The sequence below is a fragment of the Candoia aspera genome, chromosome 1 (assembly GCF_035149785.1).
Source record: "Candoia aspera isolate rCanAsp1 chromosome 1, rCanAsp1.hap2, whole genome shotgun sequence".
NCBI classification, from domain to species: Eukaryota; Metazoa; Chordata; class Lepidosauria; order Squamata; family Boidae; genus Candoia; species Candoia aspera.
Window position 1 is genome coordinate 75,135,403 of NC_086153.1, and position 21,496 is coordinate 75,156,898.

Here is a 21,496-nt window from a genome sequence, read left to right on the forward strand (position 1 = left end):
CGTCGTCGCAGCATAATCATTTTAAAACCTTTTATCTGGCTAAGAAGCGTCCTAAACGTGCTTAGTCAAATCTGAATCCCAGTGAACTCCCAGTAAATACTTTAGTCGTCGGATATGTTTCCAGATGGACTGGTTCGCGAACAGACTGTAGAGTGAGAGAAAACCTGTCCTCTCGTGAGGCTGCTGAGGAAACGCTGCCTAATTGTGCAGTGGAGCAGAGAATATCCTGGGTTTGTTACACGGATAATTCCCCCCATCCCGCCCCCCCCCCGATGGAGTAGCATCACTTGGAAGAATGGGCACGGCCCTGGAGTCACCGGAGCTCAGCTGAGCTTCAAGACCACCACCTCCGGAGCAGGTGAGGCATATTACAGGTCTATGAAAGTATCATCTGGCAGGACCCAGAGAGCGAGCTTTTTCTGCCTTGGTGCCTGCCCTGTGGAACATCATCCACCCAGCCTAGATTGGCCCTGACAATGGTGGGGACCTCTTACAATGGCTGTGCTGAGCTGATATAAAATGAATTCTGCTGCTGAGCGTGATTTTCTGTTTGTTTGCTTTTTCAATTGATTATGGACAGTTTTTATATGTTTGTGTATTGGTTTTAAACTTACTTACCTGTTGTGAGCAGTCCAGAATAACTTAAATGAGTTGGGCAGCCATACAAATCAAAGTCATAATAATGGTTCTGTGAATTACAATGAGAATTTCCCTTGATCTCTGTCTGTATAATACCCCACCCTTCTCCAAATGCAGAGCGGAAAACTGTCATCAAAAAACAGTAGTACAATCTTGAGGGGCAATCAAGGATACAATCATTATCAGGGATGATTTTATAGAAATACTGACTGCAGTTCTGATGTTCTGATTAACTGTTATCACCCCACAAGAAAAATGTCCTTTCATTACTTTGAATTATGGGGTGGGGTGAAAATTCAGAGAAAGACAAATGAATACTAATTTGTCCTGAAAACCAGGCCGATTTTACCTGACTTATCATGCTCTGTTGGCCATTTTATTTCGTGTAAGTGATGTGTACTTAAGGTGCTCCTCCAACATGAATCATGGTCTAAATCTACACAGTAAACAGATTATATATTGGGAAGATTATGAGTAGGAAAATAGAAGGGGGGTAAGAAAAAACCAAGGTATTTCTGTAGGCAATTTCTTCTGTTTCTGCTCCCATTTTCACCCTTCACAAAGCAGAGAGATTGGAGAGGAAGGGAGTACAAGGGAGTAAGCAGGCACACAATGGGGAATACATGGGCTGTTTGCATAGCGTGCTCATGGCTGCCAGCGTCCATGTGCATTGCCCATTGTATGCCTGCGTACTCTCCTTTAATCCCTTCCTCTCCAATGAATGTAAATACAAACATTAATCCTCTTCTTGCTAATTATCCCAGCACCAGGGTGAGCATTCCAAAGATGGGGGAGTGGTTAGGAGGCAAACAAAAGCTGAAGGTGTGAAACTGATTAGTCTTGTAAGTTTTGAGCCCGAAAGCACAGTCATGGTCACTTGATTTCCCACTTAGTGACCGCTTTGCTTAGTGACAGAGTTGCTGGTCCAACTGTGGTCTATATATACTTCACATATTTTCATAGCTATCTTTTATCAGCTTGATGCATAACTGAAACAATGGATATTATATTTTTAGAAAGGTACATTTTCTGAAGTGGATGGACTCAATTAGAATAGCGATAATCATAATCCAATCAATCAACATTTTCTGAAAGCAAGTATCTGCAACTATTTCAAAGTTCCTATTTTCAATTATTTGTATCCTACATCCATCAATATTCAGAAGCCCTAATGGAACTGAGCATGATCTTATACAGTACAATATTGATTTTAATGGGCTTAAGAACACCTAATTCTGCAGAGTATCTTTTAAGTACCTCACTGATTAAAAAAATAGAGGCACAGAACTATATATAGAATAAATCAAATCATCATCCTCTCTCCAATAGTTTCAGTTACTGAAAAGCCTTCTATTTTCTGCTGCATTTATAAAGGAGATAGGTCTTTGGTTTCCACAAAAATAGTATCAGAAGTAAGATTTTATAAGCGTGTCAGGAAAAAAAAAACATATAAAAGAGTAAGTCAGTGTTCTTTACTGAGATAAGTTACATAGCAACTAAAGCCTTTTAAGGCAATGTGATGAATCTGCACTTAATGCTTCCATCATAGTTCGTAAAGTCGGAAATGATTCTGATACCAGTGGTAGACTCTTGTAAGAAGGTGAAATGCTGAAAATGCAAAGTTGCAAGGTTAATAGAAGCATAGTTCATATGTCTATTTGAAAAAAAATTAACAGCTTGCATTGTATTAACATGTTAAAAATACTTATTTAATATTTAGATATAAGCCTAGACTTCAATGCCTGTTCTGTTCGAGAGACTATTTAAACTTAAGGTATTAACATTCACAGGAGCAACAGAGAAATCTAGTTAAAATGGTTCTAATCTGGAAAAACATAAATTTAACTAGTTACATTTTTTCTATTAATAATATTTTCATATACACAGAATTCTAATGTATACCTCAATTCAACTTAAGTCAGTCCATAGTTTGATTTATATTTAGTTCTGAACTACCTTAATTATAGTAAGAACTACCATTATTAGATGCTGATTATTTTAAAAATGACTACATTGTCTCTAACATATACATGTAGAAAGTTAAGCAGGACAATTGTTTGTCTGATATGGGCAAAGCAAAGTAATGGTTGATAATCCTTAGAAAAATCAAACCACAAAGTGAGTGAGGATTACATATTTGGTAGGAGATGCAGAGGTTCTTTTCTTTCTCTTTTTTCCCCTTAGGACCCACTCGTGTATAATATATATCAACATTAGTATTTTTACCTTTTCAAATTCAACCAGCCTTTTGCTACTTTACTAAAGGCTTCTGAACTAGATGCAATCAGGGCTTCAAAATCCACCAACTGGAAAACATTAAGAAATGAATTTAAAGAGAGGGATCTTTTAAAATAACTTCCAGTTATGCCAGGACATACCCACACATTCAGAATCATCCAAAAGGCACAGCTATATGATTTGGAAGACCAGCAGAGTAGCGCTGGACATTTCTGACCTCTTTATCTCACAGTTGCCATTTTAGCAACTGCAATACAACACTGAAAATCTCAAGCTGCCCACACAGTTCAGAGGAAAATGGACTTTACATTTAAAACCACCACAATTATAAACAGAAATGAAGTGTATTTAAACAAATACACTTAAAATTTACATTTTAAGTTGGCCTACTTACATGACTTCTGTTACAAGGCCCAGAGGAAAGATTATTGACCATATAAATCCTGTCTATTAGAAATACCAAATTATGGACAATACCCCAGGTAACAAAAAGAAAATACAACTGCATTATCTTCATGTGAGCTTCAAAAGTGCTCTTTTGAAGAAAGAAATGAGGAGGTAGGACAAGTTTACACTTGTTACTTCTTCTAAGCACTGAACGAGAACAGGAGTACTCCACAGAAACAGGGCACGAGACTGAAAAGTTGCAAATATTACTGTATCAGGATCAACCTCCAAAGAGTCCTCTCCTGAGAAACATGCTTCCTTAGAAGTAAGGCCCATTTACTACCCAGCATGTATTAAACTGTGGTTTCATTCACTGATTTTACTACGACTCCTTCCATTTTTCTTAGGACTTTCTAATACGGTACTGTTACGGTAATAGCGTGCTTCTGCTTCAGCGAAACAAGTCAGCCTTTTCAACGTTGAAGGTACCTTCAAGCAGGGTTCAGGATCCTTTGAGGAGCATTTTGGACCCAGGAGTAAGATGCGGAAACATTTGGGTATCGTACATAAATGATCAGAAGTTGTTTTTATCTAAATCTAACATGTCTTATGCATAGCGTACCTTTCCTTTAGGAATTTTTCCTGACACTTCCTTTCCACTTGCCATCAGTGCTCCCATGATGATCGAATAAGCCACTATACTAAAACAACAACAACAACAACAACGTTCGTAGTGCATAGCGCGGAAACCCAGCAAGCTGGCAATGGAGAAACCTCTTTTCTGGCATCACAAGTTTATCCTGCACCTTCCCACTAACAAGGAAGGGACCAGAAACAAGAATGGAGAGAAAGCAATGAACTAAGAGAGAGCTGCTTTCTCTCTGCAAGATGCAACAGATAGAACAAGAGGAGATGGAGCCGTTCAGTTGCTCATACAACTCATTTTCTAGCAGACAGACTCTCACTAACAAATCTCATTAACTGCAGATTGCCAGAATTTGACAGGATAACCATCACTGCTTCGAGTCTCAAGGACTAGGCAGCATACAAATGTGGGCAAATGCATTAATTCTTTCTTTCTTGTACATTACTGTTTTCTTCAAACTATTGCATGTTCACCAGGCTCCTAAACAGTTATGTACACGTAAACATATATCCAGTATACAAGATGGCAGCCTACATCAAATTTTAGTCTTTCAAAACATTAGAAACCTATTCTTTTGTATTATTGATTTTTACAACCTAGGGTAGAGAATGAGAAATGAAATAAATAAATAAAACACCAACATCTATGCATAAATATTTAAAAATTGAGTAGGGAGAACAGGGAATCACATAAATAACACCACAGGTATTTATGTTATTGATAAGATAAACTTGCCTTAAATATAAGTACTATGTAAGAAGACAGGCACCTACCTGGAACCTCTGGACAGAGGCATTAAGTTACAGAAGTAGTATAAAACAGACAAGATTAGATTGCATATGACATCTGTCTCCTAAATAAAATAAAATAATGTACATGACATTAAAAAAAAATTCATACAAAATGACAAGCCTTGACTAATGGCATGTAGGTAGTCCTCACTTACCAACCACAATTGGGGCCAGCAACTCCATCGCTAAGCAGTGCGGTTGTTAAGTGAAATATCACATGACCATGCCGACTTATGTCAATTCCAGCTGCAGTCATTAAGCGAATCAATTAAGTGCAACATCATGTGACCATGACTTGCGAATTCCTGCCAGCTTCCCCATTAGTCAATGCTTGTAGGAAACTGGCTGTGAAGGTTGCAAATGGCGATCATGTGACCACAGGACGCTGTGACTGTCATAAACACAATGGTTGCCAAGCGCCCGAACTGAAGTCACGTGACAACAGCTGCAACTGAGAGAACCAGTCATTAGTCTTGTTTTTGAGCGCCATTGTATGTTCAAATGGTCGCTGAATGAGTGATTGATAAGCAAGGACTACCTGTATTTGGAAATATTTGTGGCATTTTCTTAAGGTAAATAAAGGTATGTTCCTTTATTGGAAAAAAGTACTTGCAACATAGCATGAAATAACATTATGAGGGTTGAATGAAAAGTACTTATCAATGTTATAAGACACCAACAGATAGTGGTACTGACATGCCAGAAGCTCTGACGTGTTCTTTAGTATCTGTTCTTGCACTTCAGTTGACAGAAAATAGCTGTGAGAAAAGTTGTGTTGCTGTTGTTCACGAAATGGAAGCTTGCAGTGAGTATTTGTCCGTGTGCTTTAACCAAGTTGCCATGACTGAATTTTTGCCAGCTAAAAGAGTTCCTCCAGCTGAAATTCAGAATTGAATGTAGATTGTTTATGATGATGACTGTGCTGATGTTAGTACTGTGTGTCACTGGGCCAAAAAGAAAAAATAAATGTAGTGAACTAGGAAGAGCTGATTTGTGTGATCAAGAATGAAGCGGACAATTTGTGACAGCATTCAACAAGTTTAATATGAGAAAGGTTGATGAATTGATAAAGGCCAATCAGCAGATCATTCAAAGGGAACCTGCTGTCAAGCTTGGTTTTTCAAAGGAACGTGTGGGTCACATTATTAATATTCTTCAATATCAGACGTTTTGTGCAAGGAGGATTTCTCCCATGCTGATGGCAGAGATAAAAGCTTCAAGAGTTGAAATCTGTCGGCTATTGTCACACTATAAAAATGAAGGTGGGGAATTTTTTCTCAAAATCATGGCAGCCAACAAAACATAGGCTCATCATTTATTGCCATGAAATGAAGTGTCAATCCATGCAATATCATTCCAAAATTTCACCTGCGAAAAAAAATTCAAAACCCAAGCTTCTGTAGGAAAACTCACGATTACAGTTTTTGGGGACACAGATGGTATTCTTCACATGGATATCCTTGAATATGGCACCACTATCAACTTAGAATGCTACGTTGCGACACTCAAAACTTTAAAACAACAATTAAGTAGAGTTCAGAAGCAAATTTTGCAGTGACATGACAACACTAGGTCTCATACCTCACAAGCCACCACAAAGGCAATTGCATAGCTGGATGTTGCTATCTCATCCTATCCACCGTATGGTTCAGGTTTGGCATCATGTGACTGTCACCTTTTCCCACAACTAAAGAAATACCTTTGTGGGTATCTGATTAACTCAAATGAAGAGGTAGAAAGGACTGTCAGGACTTGGTTGAAGAGGAAAGTGTGAAGTTCTTTCATGTGCCTTTAAAAAGTTTGTCCATTGTTGGCAGAAGTGTATAGTGAAGGGTGGTGATTATGTGGAAAAGTAAATACAGGTAACAAAAATGCTTATTTCAAGGATTTCCTGTATCATTTATTAAAATATTTAAGGTAAAAGTATGGCAGTAGAGGCATTACTTTTCATTCAACCCTTACACAAAAATCGTATGTAATATTATAGTGATGGAATAGAGATGGAATGCATTTTGACATAATGAATTTGGTTCATGAATATGCAAATCAGAATCTAGAGCGTAAAGATCTTTCAGGGTCTAAGCTCCTTGCTACATCATGAAGTGCTTACAAACATAGTTTAACATGCAGAATAATGAGTAATTTTGGGGGAAAACAGTTTTCTTTGGTTCTTTAAACTAATTTAGGCAAGATAAGCAACAGCCTATGAGCCACACAGAGTCCTCCAGCCCCCTGAGATCAAACCACAAAATGATGGTAGTTAAAAATATCAGCAGTACAATCTTTTTTTTTCCTTCCCAAAATTAATTGTGGGGGTGAGAACAGGCTTAGAGCCACAAATCACAATATGGGTGATTGTGGTCCATTTGGGGGCCATTTTAAGGAGGTTTAAGAATGGGAATTGGAAGTAGGATGTTTCTGCCCATCTTTACCTATTATTCTATTCCAATCCCCTTAAAAACAGCCACAAAACGTTCCTCCAAAGGACAGTTTTGACCTCTTTATGAGAGGTTGGGTAGATTTTAAGGATGGTAATGAGAAACTTTGGTTCCTAGAAGCCTTTCACTTTCATTTTTATTCTGGAATTCTGGGGAAAAAGCAGAAAAATGGGCTTCCTCTCTTTCCTGTGACTTTTTTACATGATAAGATGGTTTCCCTATACCCTCTGAAAGTATGGGAAACTGAGCTGTAGCCCCCAACCCCTCAAGGCTGTCCACCCCAATCTATTAGTTTTTAAAATAATTAATTTTATTTTAACATTTCCCCCCCACTAGTTTTTAAAATAATTAATTAATGAAAGACCTTACCCTAGGTTCTGCAGATGAAAGGTATGTTTTTCCTTTCATAGTTAAATCTTTATAAAGAGCATCTATTTCTGTATGATAAAGTTGTGTTCTTGCTTCTGTTGACTGGGTTTCAACTGAAAACAAAAGGTTCCCAATCCTGCAAGTAATGTGAGACAAAAAGAGAGTGCTTCAAAAGACAAAAGTAATTTCAAACATGTTCAAATACACATAGAAATGTCAAGATTACTAAAGCAACAACATGTAACTTTTGCAGAATTCCTTTTACTGTCCAAAAATATGTTTAAATAACTATCCCAAAACCTTGCAACATACAGACCAAAGAAAAAGGATAGAAGCAAAGTTTAAGGGATCGCCATAGCCATGACTTTTCGTAGGTGTAACCCAGAAGGGAAAACATGTTAAGAATATCAGAACATATGCATGTCAGGCTATCCTATGATTTATCATCATGTTCATGAGCTTATACAAAGCTCAAGCTCCTGTGCTCCTTCATTCTCCACTTGTGCACTAGCAAGGAAGATAAAATCAAAGAACAGTTCCAGATTTCAGAAACAAGTTTTAAAAGCAGCTGCTGTAAATTACTATATAAGGCTGCAAAAACAAAGTCTGCATCATTCATTTAATTTTTTTAAATTAATTTTTATTTTTTAAAAATTTGCAAAGTAAAACCAATACACATTTATAGGGAAGGGAAAGGAAAGGAAAGGAAAGGAAAATAAGTGAAAAGTAGTGAGTAAATAGTAAAGAAATAAATCCAGCATTTATTTTAAACACAACTATTTGTTAATAAGTAACAAAGCAGAAATGTGACAGAACAAAACTAAATTCTAGCTTATTCCCCTTTCTGGTCATGTCAGAAAAGGAAAGAAACGAAAACAGTGGGAATGCATCAACCACACACTTCGTACAGGATTGTGCACAGATCACCAAAGAAGGGCTTCGTGTCTTACGTAAATGCTAACTGATAACCTTTTTATATTAGGAATCTACACTACTATATACTGATGAACATAACTAGATAATACAAAAAGACTCTGTAAGTGCCTTTATTGAATAGGAATGTTAAAAACAACTGTAGATAATATCCAGTCTACACAATTCTCCTGCATAAATGGATAGTGACCTCCTGACAATGCCAGATTTGGATAAAATGCTAAAAGATATATGGTTGTAAAGTAATTACAGTTCAGAAAATCCAGATTTGCAGACAAACAACAAAATATTTTAGTATCTTTGAAACCTCTCTAGCCTCTGAAACCCAGGCTTCAATTTATTGACATGCAAATTATAATAAAGATTGGTATGTTATAACCTAACAGAAAGACATAACTTACCTGTCTCCTGTTATAGTAATAGTAAATCCATCATATTCCTTCCCGGGATTTTTGAGGCTTGGGACTTTGGTGTGGATGGTAAAACCATCTCTTGTTTTACTATTAAGCTGCTTTCAAAAAAAATGCCAAAAGAAATGTTCAAAAGAGGCTGGAATGTCCTTATGCTACGTAATGTAAATTACAACAATCCCAAAAGACCAGATTTGTTTCCTTTTAAGAGGCTGGAATCAGGGTTATAACTAGTTGGGGCATCCTCTCAGTGCTGGAAGATGTTCACTTCCTATTCCCAGAGCTCTTTAAAAGAGCAGGGAGTTTGCCATGTTAGAACTAGAATCATCCTAGACAAGAAGTGGTTATGGCTATAAACCTCATTTAAAGGCACCCTGCAAGTAAACTGACTTCTAGCAAGAGAAACTGAAGTCTACCTAAATTTGCAGAGCAAGACGAGAACAAGAAGGAGTAGAGAGAAAAGAAATGATCCCACCCAGTTTGGGCTTCAACCCCACCTTCTGGCCCTTCCATCACATTTGCAGATAGCCCCTTCCCATCTGACTGCTCCCCTGGAATGTACTGTAGCTTTTAGAAGGGGAAAAGAAGTGGTTTCTTTCTTCCAAGAATATAACTGTCTTACGTTTTGAGAAAATTATGATGTATTTGTGTAAATTAAACAGCTTTATCTGTAATATAGTTATTACATTTGTTATTTAGTATAAAGCCAACAGATAGCACTCCAACCAGCTAACGTTAATGATATACAAGTTAAAAACAGATTACAAATATTAAGTCACATGGTACTAAGAACTATGTCATCCAATTTAAATGAATTCTAGGGGACTCAGGAAAAGAATGGCTTCACAATAATATCTATGCGCTTCTCATTTTTATGTCCAATATAATCCCAGAAATATATGGCAACACAACTCTCCGTAACGTGATTTGCAAGACCTTGCCTCAAAATCTGGCACCTTTACATTACTTCATAGGAAGATCAGGTACTTGCATCTTCTTCCCCTCTGCTGTTACAAAATAAAACAAGTTCAAAACACAGCCAATATGGGATATCATAATGTCATTTAATTATAACATTATGGATGAGTTTTTATTTTTCATTTCTACCCTATTAGGCTTGAATGATCTTATCTCTAATATTAACAAAAACAGGTTAAAGGGAAAAATACCTTCATAATTGGAAGAAGATCTTCTACTTTATGTACCTGCTCCAATGCTTCGTGAACTTCTAATAGTTCTTTGTGGTTATTACCACTAAAGTAGTTAGACAATAAATTTTAACACAATTTCAGTTAAATATTTAATCATCAAGTTCTATTTATAATTTATATAGCAGGGAAATTGGATATTCATAGCATATTCATAACATATATGTCAGATTACCTAAATGTTATTACTAAGCCTGTTTTTCACACTTTTAATCCATAGTTTTTAAAAATCATACTATATAATTATACAGTAATCCAGTATTATATGTACACAATAATCCCCCTATTTAACAGACCTTGGATTAGTAGACTGGAATTAACAGACAAAGGCTGTTGAAAAGGAAAATTCCTGCTGAGACATTAGCAGAGGAAGACCCAGCTAAGGAGAGGGAGGAAAGGCAGTGGAAGATTAGGGAGTGGGCAAATTGGTGGGATTATGCCATATTGAAGGGGGCAGCGGAGGGGAAGGAAAGAAGGCAAGGCAGCGGGAAGATCAGAGGTAGGTGCCCTACTTGTTAAAATGGTTAGGATCAACTCTCAAAAAGTCATATGGTTTTAACAGACACCCTTTCTTCCATTATTAAATTGTAATTACAATAAACCCTTTATTTATAGCGATTTTGTTTACACATAATGCTAAACTATAAACTATTAACAAGCCTCTATAGCTGTGGTTTTTATATCAGACTAAGCCAAAAATGCCCATATTATAGCCTAATGAGATAGTGAAACCCAGCAATTTCTGTGTTCAAATGCAAAGCTAAATCGTATTTCAGTGCTAAGAAAATAAACTTCAACAAGCTTTGGGCTTGCACAGTATCTGCATCCAGTGAGAAACAAGCATTTGTTTCTATTTACAGCTAACCATGTCATTATGTTTGTACTGGAATAAACTATGGTTAGTAGTTGGTTTGTTTAGATAAACCATAATTTAAATGATCATGAACAAAGCATTAAAATGAAACCAAATGGGGCTTCCAATCTCTTCCTCATTACTCTGCCAGTGAGGAAGAGTGTACAACTTAAGGCTTACCCAGGCTCATTCACTATGTCTGAAGGGAGCTAATGAAGTTTTCTGAAACATTAAAATGCAGTACACTACTACGTTCTCTTCCTAAACAACTCATTTATTTAGACTTAAATTTAGGATAGGGTTTTTTTATTGATTATTATGATACTTATTGGCCAGTTGTTTCCCTTTCCAAGGTGGAAGCAAAGAGTAGGTTTTGGTAAACTGAAATAAGTTCAGCTCAATGGAATATGAAGCAGAAATTCTGTAGCCCCACTCAAAATCTGTCCTGGAGAATGCATTAAGTCCATTGTAGAAATGACATTTGCTCTGGAAAACTTGAATTCCACCCTCTGTCTCATTTGGAAACTATTCTAATTTTTTAAATCCCATCTTTCATTAAAGAAGATTAGAACCATCTGGGTGTACTCCCCTCCTCCCCCCATAACTGAGTGATGTCTTTTAGGCTCAAACAGCACGACTTGTCTGTGGCTATTCTGTCAGCATCATAGCTAAATAAGGATTTGAACCCTCATTTCCTAGCTTCAACCTGTCACTGCCTGAACTGCAACATCATCTCAAGTTATCTTTCCTTTATTTTCCTCAATCTTGTTCTCAGAATCTTTAGTACAATGGCATAACTCCTGCACTATTTTTTAAAATCATCTTCATTTTATAGTTTCTACTCTTTCTATTTTCTGCATGTAATCACTTACTTGTCAACACTACTCCATCATTTTTATTCATTTATCATTGTTATTTCTGAGTGTTTACTTCAACTTTACATCATTCCAACTTTTTAGGACTGTTACACTTTCTTGTCTCTTTTTATTGGAAGATACTGGTTTATTCTCTTATTTTTCCAGTTCAACTACTGTCATTCTTCTTTTTGAGTTATCTTTTGCAATCATCTTCTTTTCTCTTCCTCTGCTGCTCAGCTAATTTTTTTCCCTAGATCTCCCCCTTTAGCTATCACCTTTTCTTATTAGAACCAATTTGTTGATTCTTGCATCCCTTAATTTTCCCACCTATCTTCCCATATACTTTCTTTAGTTGGTATTTTCCTTTTGGCCAACCTTAGAACCAAAGAATATTTTTTTCTCATTTTCTGCCTCTGTTCTTTTTTTCTCTCTCTCTCCCCCTCTCTTTCTATCCCCATTGTCTAAAATTCACTGAGTCCTGAAATTTGCAAATATACTCTTGCAACTAAGTCTCTGAACTCTAACCATTTGCTTTTTTCCATCACAGTGATCTCATTTTGTTCATATTACAAAGCTGCAGCCAGAGTATGTATGTGTATACCCACACACATACACGGTACCTAGTCTTGAAATGCTTTATAAATAACAAGAATTACTATAGTATTAAAATAAAAGATAACAAATTGTGTACCTATGATAAACAAGGATCCTGTCTTTGATAAAATGAAGTAGCTTGTCAAAATACTCCATGTATCTCATGTTAATAACCTGGCCGCTGTAGATACAAACATTTAAAAAAATGGATATTAGATAGTTAGCATTCATACATGACTAATTAAAGGACATGCACAATTTTTATACATGGCACTGGATTGTGAACTGTGCTCTCAAGAGTTTTTTTTTTTAATATTTACTTGCTATGAAACCTGGAGTACATGAACCATAGAGAATTCCGAGCACATTACAGATCTCACTTTTAGGTTATTCTTAATCATTACCACATACAAAATGAACGTGGTAATGAATCAGGAGTGTACAGTAATATGGCAAGAGGAGAACGTATGAGCAATTATATTATAAATTAAAAAGAGGGCCACTTTGGTCTAGTGGTTAAGGCTCCGGGCTAGAAACCAGGAGACTGTGAGTTCTAGTCCTGCCTTAGGCACGAAAGCTGGCTGGGTGACCTTGGGCCGGTCACTCTTTCTCAGCCCAACTCACCTCACAGGGTTGTTGTTGTGGGGAGAATAGGAGGAGGAAGGAGTATTAGGTATGTTCACCGCCGTGAGTTATTTATAAAAATAATAAAGACAGGATAAAAAAATCTTTTAAAAATGATCAAATTCATAATATGAATGAATGTAAATTTATTCTTCATGTATATTAAATTTGTCATATAAATGCAAGTTATGACATAATCATTAACAGCATTTAATTTATAAGAGAAGTCTCTTTTTGAGATGAGCTTGACTCCTGAGTAACACATTTTAATAACATAGTGTTTGAGTTCCAAATAGTGTGAACAACATTAAGTTATTTGATCTCTGAACAGTTTTCAAGTTACAGTTAGATAGACTGGCTAAACCAATCCAGTTCACCTAATAAAATCCCTTTGGTTGGCAAGCCACTAATTGGAGTTTGCCAGCTGACTGAAAGATTAAATTGCCCTGCCCCCCAAAAATCCCAAACCTCACAAGGCATTCATTCAGTCATTCAGTTATTCAGTCATTCACTGAATGGTTAGGCTACCCCATTTCAGGTAACTCTGGACAGCTTTACAAATTAAAACAAAATATTGTACAAAACAATCACAGCAATAAAAAGAGCAACCATTTAGGGAGTAAAATCCTTCCGCCCATATTCTTTATAACTTAAAGGCCAAGCCATGAGTTCTACTTCAAGCCAGGTTTTTAAAGAATGCTTAAAGATGGGCATGGTAGGAGCCATGAGGATCTCTGGGGGCATATTATTCAAGAGCAGTTGCCATGACTGAGAAAGAGAAGGTCCGCCTCTGGGTCCCACTGGAGATATTGCTTAATCAAGGGAACTCAAAACAAGCCTGTCAGAACACACAGGATGGGCAGACACTGCGGGAGAAAGATGGTCCTTCAGACAGCTAGGTCCTATGCCACATAGAGTTTTCTAGATAGTAACTAGCACCTTGAGCTGCATCTGGAAACAAATGGGCAACCTGCACAGCTCATGTACTAGGGTGTTACATTTTTGAGGCTTGCCCATCACTGCTCATGCGGTCACACTCTGGACCAGCTGTAGCTTCTGAGTTATCTTCAACGGCAGCCCCACATAGTGCCCATTGCAATAGTCCAACTGCAAAGTAACCAAGGCATGAGTGACCATGAGAAAGGTCTCTTGATCTAGGAACGAGCGCAACTAGCATAGAAGCTACACATGTGCAAAGGCCTTTTGGGCTACAGCTTCTATCTGCTCCATGAGCAGCAACTGAAATTCCAGGAAGACCCCCAGATTGCATACCAGTCCTAAGGGGGATTTCAGCCCTTTGAGGTTGTCCAAATAAGGAAACAGGCTCCACAAGAACTATACTTTATTGAGTTAGGTTATAGTAACAGATTCTTGCATGTCTGATTGCATTTTTCCCTTCCCTCCGTCTTATACCCCAGGGAGTCAGGGAGGACCCAGGGAGTCAGGAAGGAACCAGTCTATGTCTCTTCCCAATATTTTCTATTTTCCCAGGGCTCAAGGCAGGCTTCTGCACATTTTGTTTTAACTTTCTAAATAACTTCACCGAGGTCATCTCCAAGGTAAACCTCCCTACAGAGACAGTGCCACTCCACTCAGGACCAAAGATGAAAGGTGCCCAGCATCAGGAGGGCTGAACAACCACAGCCACTCAGTTGCTACAGTGCAGGCAATTGAAAAGGTGTATTTCTGGAGCATCATAAAACCAGATTAAAATTGTAGACTATCAAGATAGAAACATTTTATGTTACTCTATAAACAAAATTAGTCTGGACCATCCATAAGCAATACTCCCACCCAGATAGGGAATGCCAGATAGTTTTTGCACTAGATGGATGGCACTTACAGAACCCATATGTCGTCTGTCATCCTTCAAACTCCTCTCCAAACTAGGCAAAGCTAGTGAAAGCAAATACTTGTCGTTCTAGGAGAAACAAAGAGTTTGCCAGCCTATGCACAGACACCTCAGCTCAAACTCCGGTAACTGACAATAGTGTTGCCATGTACTTTCCTGCACTTTTTTGGGGATGCTGCAACATGGAATCCCGTTTTGTTCTGGAGGAGAAGTGGGGATAGATAACAATGACTGAAACTATTCTTAGATAGTGAGAACTGTGTTGAAGCATCGTTTTGTAGAGGCACTATTAATATTTTAGGAGCTACCCCAGGTTTCTGAATAGGAAAATCAACCACCTCAGTTGGGAGCAGAGGGCACTTTTGAATGATATGAGGATTATTTATTTGACTCCAGAGTAACACAGTTCTGTACCTCTTGATCCTCTGGAGAAAGGAAGGGACTATATTTTCTTTTATAATATGTTAAAATATAAAATACAGTGGAAGAAAAATGTGTAAGGCAGGTTAAAAAGTCCCAATGTTTATTCATTTCATAATATAGAATATATGATTCTGTCACAACCTCTGAAGCAAACAAGATTTCACCCAATTCTTGTTTCTCTCATCATACCTGATTAGATTGATGTGATTATTAAAACCTCTGCTGAGGCTTTGAGCTGGTATTTGGTCTAACCATAGCACTGGTTGGTCTGGATCAGCTATCCTGCGAAGAGACACTGTATTAATCCCATTAAAGATTAATATCGATTCAAATCCAGTTTGATAGTTTTATTGCTTCTTTCCAACTACAATATTAAGCTAACTGCTAGAATGGTCTGGATGAGATTAAATTGGAGATCAAAAGTACTGAGAGTTTTTGGTGCTCTTATAGATCAGACCATTACAGAATTAATCAACAGTTCATTATGACTATCTTTGGACAATGCAACAACCTAACTATAAATCATGAATGAAACCCAAATGTCTCAGCTAGCTCCTCTCCTTTGTCCCTCAGTGCTTTTAAGTTTTTTTATGAGGTTTTACCTTGACCTCCTCCTACCACTAACAAAAGTGGTTAAATAACTAAACCAAGCTGTGGGTGCAAGTAGAGCTGGCAACTGAACAAGCCCTGAAAATGTCAACATAGTCAGGAAAGAAAAGCACCAGCTGAGGGAGAAATCAGTTGATCCAACTGAGTGCATTTATAACCATAACCTTGTGGTACTGCTCAAATAGTATTATCCTATAATAGCCTTGTTGGAGCCAACCAGAATCTATTTTAGTACAAATCCAGTTTTCCATAGTGGCAACCAGCTAACTCTGGGAAGCCCACAATTATGAGGCTATTACTTCTCTACCTCTGTTCCCCAGACACTGATTCTCAAAAATCCGCTGCTTCTATTCCTAGAATAATTTGATAAACCTCTGCAATGGCCATTTAGCTTAAAGCTAAAAAGCTCTAAACTATGCAATCTTCCCCCAAGAATCTTGAAAGTCTCATTGTCCTTTAATGTGTCTCTTCTTTCCTGAATCTTTTCCAATTATTTTCAAGGTGCACCAACCAGAACTAATGAAGTAGAAACCACACAGAGATCAGATACTGCAATTTTCTCAGCCTACTGTGTCTTTGCTTTTATGAAACCTAGGACTGCTTAGCTAGAATTCTTGATGATGATAATGAGCAAAATCCATGAGTATTAATTTAATATATTTTAGAACTGTAGAAACTGTATGGAGGAGTGCTTTGCAAAACATCTCTACATCTCTCAAAAGTTTAGTGAGGCCCATTTCTGGCCTTCTAAGAATAATGTGTGCATGCACAGAAGATGCTTCCATGTTTTGTTTCACCACAGCACCTCTCCAAATAGTTTGCACAGTCCTAATAGATGTTCTCCTTTATTACCGTCTCCATTTCACAGCAATGTCGAACATATCTCTCCATTGCATCAGCTTGGTTTTTCCATTCATCCGCACCTTTGAGTTTACCCAAGTTCGCTGTACAGCTTGCATTACTTCTAGCACCGCTAGCCCCATTGCTGAAGAACAAACAAAGTAGGCATAAGTTCAGCCCACTCACATTTATTCTCTTCATATACTGAATTGCACCATTTCTTGAATCTCAGGCCTGCTGTGTTCAATGAGGTTTACCTCCAGCTCAGGTTGTAGTTTAAGAGAAACAATGAAATAAATGCTAGCTGGTGTTGGATATCACTGGACATAGCTGCCTCAGTAAATTTGATACATTAGAAATGACAGCTTGTAAATACTTGAGCATTTTTGCATAATCTCTGAATGAACTGCACTACAAATTGGGGGAAATTATGTTTTATAGTTCTATACTTTGAAATAGACAATTGTAACCATAGCAAGAGAAATTATATTCAGATTATGTTTTCCTATCTTACCTCTATGCATTCTCTTGTTTGGAAGAAATCCAACAGTCTCATACTGCATTAATGAACCCAAATGATTAGCTACACATATCATATCTTGCACTGAGGACTTATAGTTTTCAAATTTTTGAAGCTGCACGTCTCTAAAATTATAACAAAGTTTGTATTAAATATCAAGAGGATTTCTATGAAGTCATACACAGATAGCAAATGTTAGGTATTAACCACATTAGAAATAAGGTGTGAGACCACTGATTGTCAGCAAAGTAAAAGGTTTTATGGCAATTTTCTTATTTATGAATATAAGTGGTCCTCACTTAACGACCACTAATTCAGTGACCATTTGAACTTACAACGGTGCTGAACGAGTGGTACTTACGACTAGTCCTTGTACTTACAACGGTCGCAGCGTCCCCATGGTCACGTGACCGCAATCTGGGTGCTCGGCAACTGACTCACAATTACAATGTTGCAGCATCCCGCAGTCACGTGATTGTCATTTGTGACCTTCGCTTCTGGCTTCTGACAAGAAAAATCAATGGGGAAGCCAGCAGGAGGCAGCAAACGGAGACCACATGACATCGTGCTTAATGACGTTGCAGGATTCACTTAAAGACAGCAACTGCTGGAACTGCTGTTGCTACACGGTGCAGTCATGTGATGTCATGCTTTACGACGTTGCTTAACGACGGAAATTCCGGTCCCAATTACCATCATTAAGTAAGGACTACCTGTACATTAATAATAAATTGTCTAGCTAGATGTCATGAGTAAGGATGGCGAGCAGGGGGCTCCCATCCAGACTGTCAAGCGCATGCGTAGCACTGAGGAATTGGTCAGCCATTCAAAGAGACACAGATCGGGACCGCCTTAACCTTTGGGGTTTATATGTCTGGGTTTTTCCCACGCTTCTTCAGTTTGTTAGGATTCCTGTTATGTACAAGCAATAAAGCATTAGAGACCAGTTCCTTGTCTCAGCGTGTTTCCTGGCTGTCAGGACATCAATCCTAACAAACTCCTACTCCCATCGAAAGAGGGAGGAACAAGAAATTAAGGAGAGACTTTTAGAAATGTCTTCAGAAAACCAAGAAATGCGGCTCGCCATCCTTACTCATGACACTAGATAATTCAGTACTATTTTCTGGGGCTGTTTCTTTACTGAAAAGGTCTTGCCTAGTCCTGCATACTAAAAGAGTTTCAACAGCCACACATTCTCCATCCACCAAGCATGTAAAGCTCTCAATTTCTGATTGAAAGAACACCAGCTTGTTTTCCAAGACAGTTTCATCAGCAGGATATAGATGGCTAAAGATGCAGATGTTGACACAGACATAGATATACAATACAGATACATGGAGTCATGTGAAAAAGTAAATAAGCCTCATTGAATTTTTGACTATTGTTGAACATATTCCAACATACAGATATTTGATCTTCATTTCAACAATACTGATAAAGGATCAAACAAATATCATGTACCATTTACATTTTGCAGACTAATTAAAATAAACATTTAAACATTGAATGTCTAAAGTTATTGGCATAAAGGCCCATATTTTATTTTGGAAACAAAATACCACAGCTACTATTGCTTTTGTAAAATTGTATTAAATTGAGCAAGACTGAAAAAAAAATACATTTCAAATTCTTCCTACATTTTATGTGAAACACAAAACCATGGATTTCTACAAGTTCAAAAAAAAATACATAAAGACATATGCCAGTTGCTCTAGATTAAACGTATGCTAAGAAAGTAGCATTTTAGTCACTCACTTTATATTTGGCTGTAGGCCTGGCTGTTCTTCATAGTCTTCTATCAGGAAGGGAAGATTCTTGGCCCAGTGATCTTTAAACTTTCCAGGAAGATCCATATCTATATTGTATTCTGTAACTGGGGTATCAAGATGTGCATGGAGATAGCGAGAATATTCTGTGGAGGAAATGAGATATTATTTTCCCTGCTAAATCCCCCCAAAGATCTCCATATGAAATTCAGCTGTATTCCCCGCCCACAAGCAAAGCAATATAGTTCATACTCATTCTATTAATGTTTTTGTGCCATATCTGGATATTTTTCCCCAAACAATAGGACTGTTCTTTTTCAAAGTGGCAGATGGTTTTGTACAGTTGGTAAGCTTCTTATGCACGTCATCTGGGGAGATCAATCAGCTGCTGCTGCTGATTCTCCCCTTAAAAGGGACATCAAAATGTACTACTATAACCAGGCTTTTTAACTGATGTCTTAGTTTCTTTCCATCTATGTTAATCATTTCAATTGTCTTAAATTGTTTTCTCCGCTTTCCAGGTTTTGTCAATCGCTCACTGCTGTTGGATTTATGTCAGTCTCTCGTTCTGAAGAAAAGAGATAGACAGCACTTACAGCTATATGCTAGATCAGTGTTTCTCAACCTTGGAAACTTGAAGATGTGTGAACTTCAACTCCCAGAATTCCCCAGCTAGCAAGGCTGTCTGGGGAATTCTAGGAGTTGAAGTCCAAACATCTTCAAGCTGCCAAGGTTGCGAAACACTGTGCTAAAAATTTGGAAAGCCAATTGGATCTGTTCTATCCAAGTAGGTGTTTCTGAGTAGTCAAGCCCCTTTTTTTTCAGGCCAGCAACATTTAAATCCTATAACTTCCCAAACTCTGAAAAGCACTAACATTAGCACATTTTAATGCTTTCCAAAAAGCTGTTCTCAAGGCAAATATAAGATAGTTCTTTACAAGCTAAGATTGGCTTTTATAGTGAAGATATTCTGTCATGTTGTGTCTTCCATAAGGACACAAGGGTCCATTTTATAACTCTTTATTTGGTGAAGTCCCAGACAATTATTACCTATTTTATGTTCAGCTACCATATATAAAATAGATAACACTCCTGTCAGACCAGAACTATTCTTTTTCCATGCATGTGGCAAAGATTTATAATACTCCATGTTCCTTGACTGCCTCGATGATCTAGTTACAATTTTATGTATTTTATTTTACTTGAAACATAAATGGTTTAATTTAATGGTCATCTTACAGATTTCTGATCAATGGCTGTAATAAAGAACTAAACTAGCATAGAAATGAAATCATCTGCCTGACCATTCTTCTAATATTTCCTCCATTTGTGGGGCCTTTTTACTTAGAAATTTGTACTATTGCTACTATTACTCTTTTTTACTTCAAAGACTTATCGCAAAATCTTTCCCTCAACAAAGTAGATACTCTCCTGTTGCTAAACTGTATTAAATTTATCTATGTGCATATAGAAAATTGCACAAATCCAGCCTCTGTTAAAAAAATATGCTACATCTGTAACTACAAGAAGCATGTATTTATAGAAAATGGAAGCAGATTATTATTACAAGGGATACATTTGAAATGAAACATGCAGAGAATTCTTTTTGGCTATATTCTTTGTCCACTGTCGTAAAGAATACAATTTGTCAAGGCAAAGTTATTCTTAAAAATAAATAAAACAACTAAGAAATACATACAGGTTTAAACAACTATGTATAAGGGGATTTATAATAATCATACACGAGCCTTGAGTTATCTTTCTGATTTGTTCTTCAACAGCTAAGATGTTGGTAAAGAGAGTACACAGTGTGATGCAGTGAGAAATGAACACATTTATTTTCAAAAAGTGTCCACAAAATGCAATGCTTTAGTATATAGAGATTTGTATAAAAACATTAATTATATTGTTATCAGCAACTTACCCCTGAGATATTTCACTTTCAGATATTCTGTACTGGCTGTTTGACCAGGCAAAGGATCATTTAGCATAACTTTAGTCTGAGCTTTGATTCCTTCATAAAATTGGCCCATGGCCACGTGACTGAGACCTTTCATATACTGACACACTTCATTATACGGCTCTATTTGCAGACACCTCTAGAACATTGAAAAGGGATAATAAATCCAAGACATGTGTAACAGTTCAAATCAGTCAACTACAATTTACTCTCAGATTTTTTTTTTAAAAAGCTTTTTTTTTTCCAGAGACCTATTTCAACCAGGCTGTTTTTCTATTTATCTTCATTGATTAAGTTTTCTATACATACCATAGATGGCTTGGCTCTAGGGTACCTTAAGGACCATCTTCTACAGGTAGAATTTGTGTGGTCTATGCATGAAGGGAGGGAATGATGAGAGTCCCACCCCCACACACAGTGAAAGGGAATATGGATATAGAGGCACACCTTCTGTGTTAAGGCCCCCACGCTCTGGAGCACTTGCCCCTGGAGGTGCATCTGACACACTCCTCATTAGCCTTCTGCAAAGAGGTCAAGTT

The 21,496-nt window shown here is 37.4% G+C and overlaps 1 protein-coding gene across 4 annotated transcripts in view; it reads right to left on the reverse strand.

Annotated features, from left to right (window-relative positions):
- Positions 1-2,094: 2,094 nt before the first annotated feature.
- Positions 2,095-21,496, reverse strand: part of TTC13 (tetratricopeptide repeat domain 13) — a 33,399-nt gene continuing 13,997 nt past the window's right edge. Inside the window, exons 11-23 of one of the 4 annotated variants that reach the window (XM_063307138.1) lie at positions 20,922-21,096; positions 18,987-19,143; positions 17,226-17,356; positions 16,724-16,856; positions 15,452-15,544; positions 12,461-12,544; positions 10,021-10,105; positions 8,843-8,949; positions 7,509-7,644; positions 4,684-4,763; positions 3,887-3,965; positions 2,866-2,945; positions 2,095-2,247 (exon numbers count right to left, since the gene is read on the reverse strand). In XM_063307138.1, coding sequence (XP_063163208.1) covers positions 2,136-2,247; positions 2,866-2,945; positions 3,887-3,965; positions 4,684-4,763; positions 7,509-7,644; positions 8,843-8,949; positions 10,021-10,105; positions 12,461-12,544; positions 15,452-15,544; positions 16,724-16,856; positions 17,226-17,356; positions 18,987-19,143; positions 20,922-21,096 — 1,452 coding nt within the window. In that variant the 3' untranslated portion in view covers positions 2,095-2,135. Of the gene's footprint in view, positions 2,248-2,865; positions 2,946-3,886; positions 3,966-4,683; positions 4,764-7,508; positions 7,645-8,842; positions 8,953-10,020; positions 10,106-12,460; positions 12,545-15,451; positions 15,545-16,723; positions 16,857-17,225; positions 17,357-18,986; positions 19,144-20,921; positions 21,097-21,496 lie in introns of all 4 variants that reach the window. The other 3 variants (XM_063307129.1, XR_010068211.1, XM_063307150.1) reach the window with 3 other exon arrangements.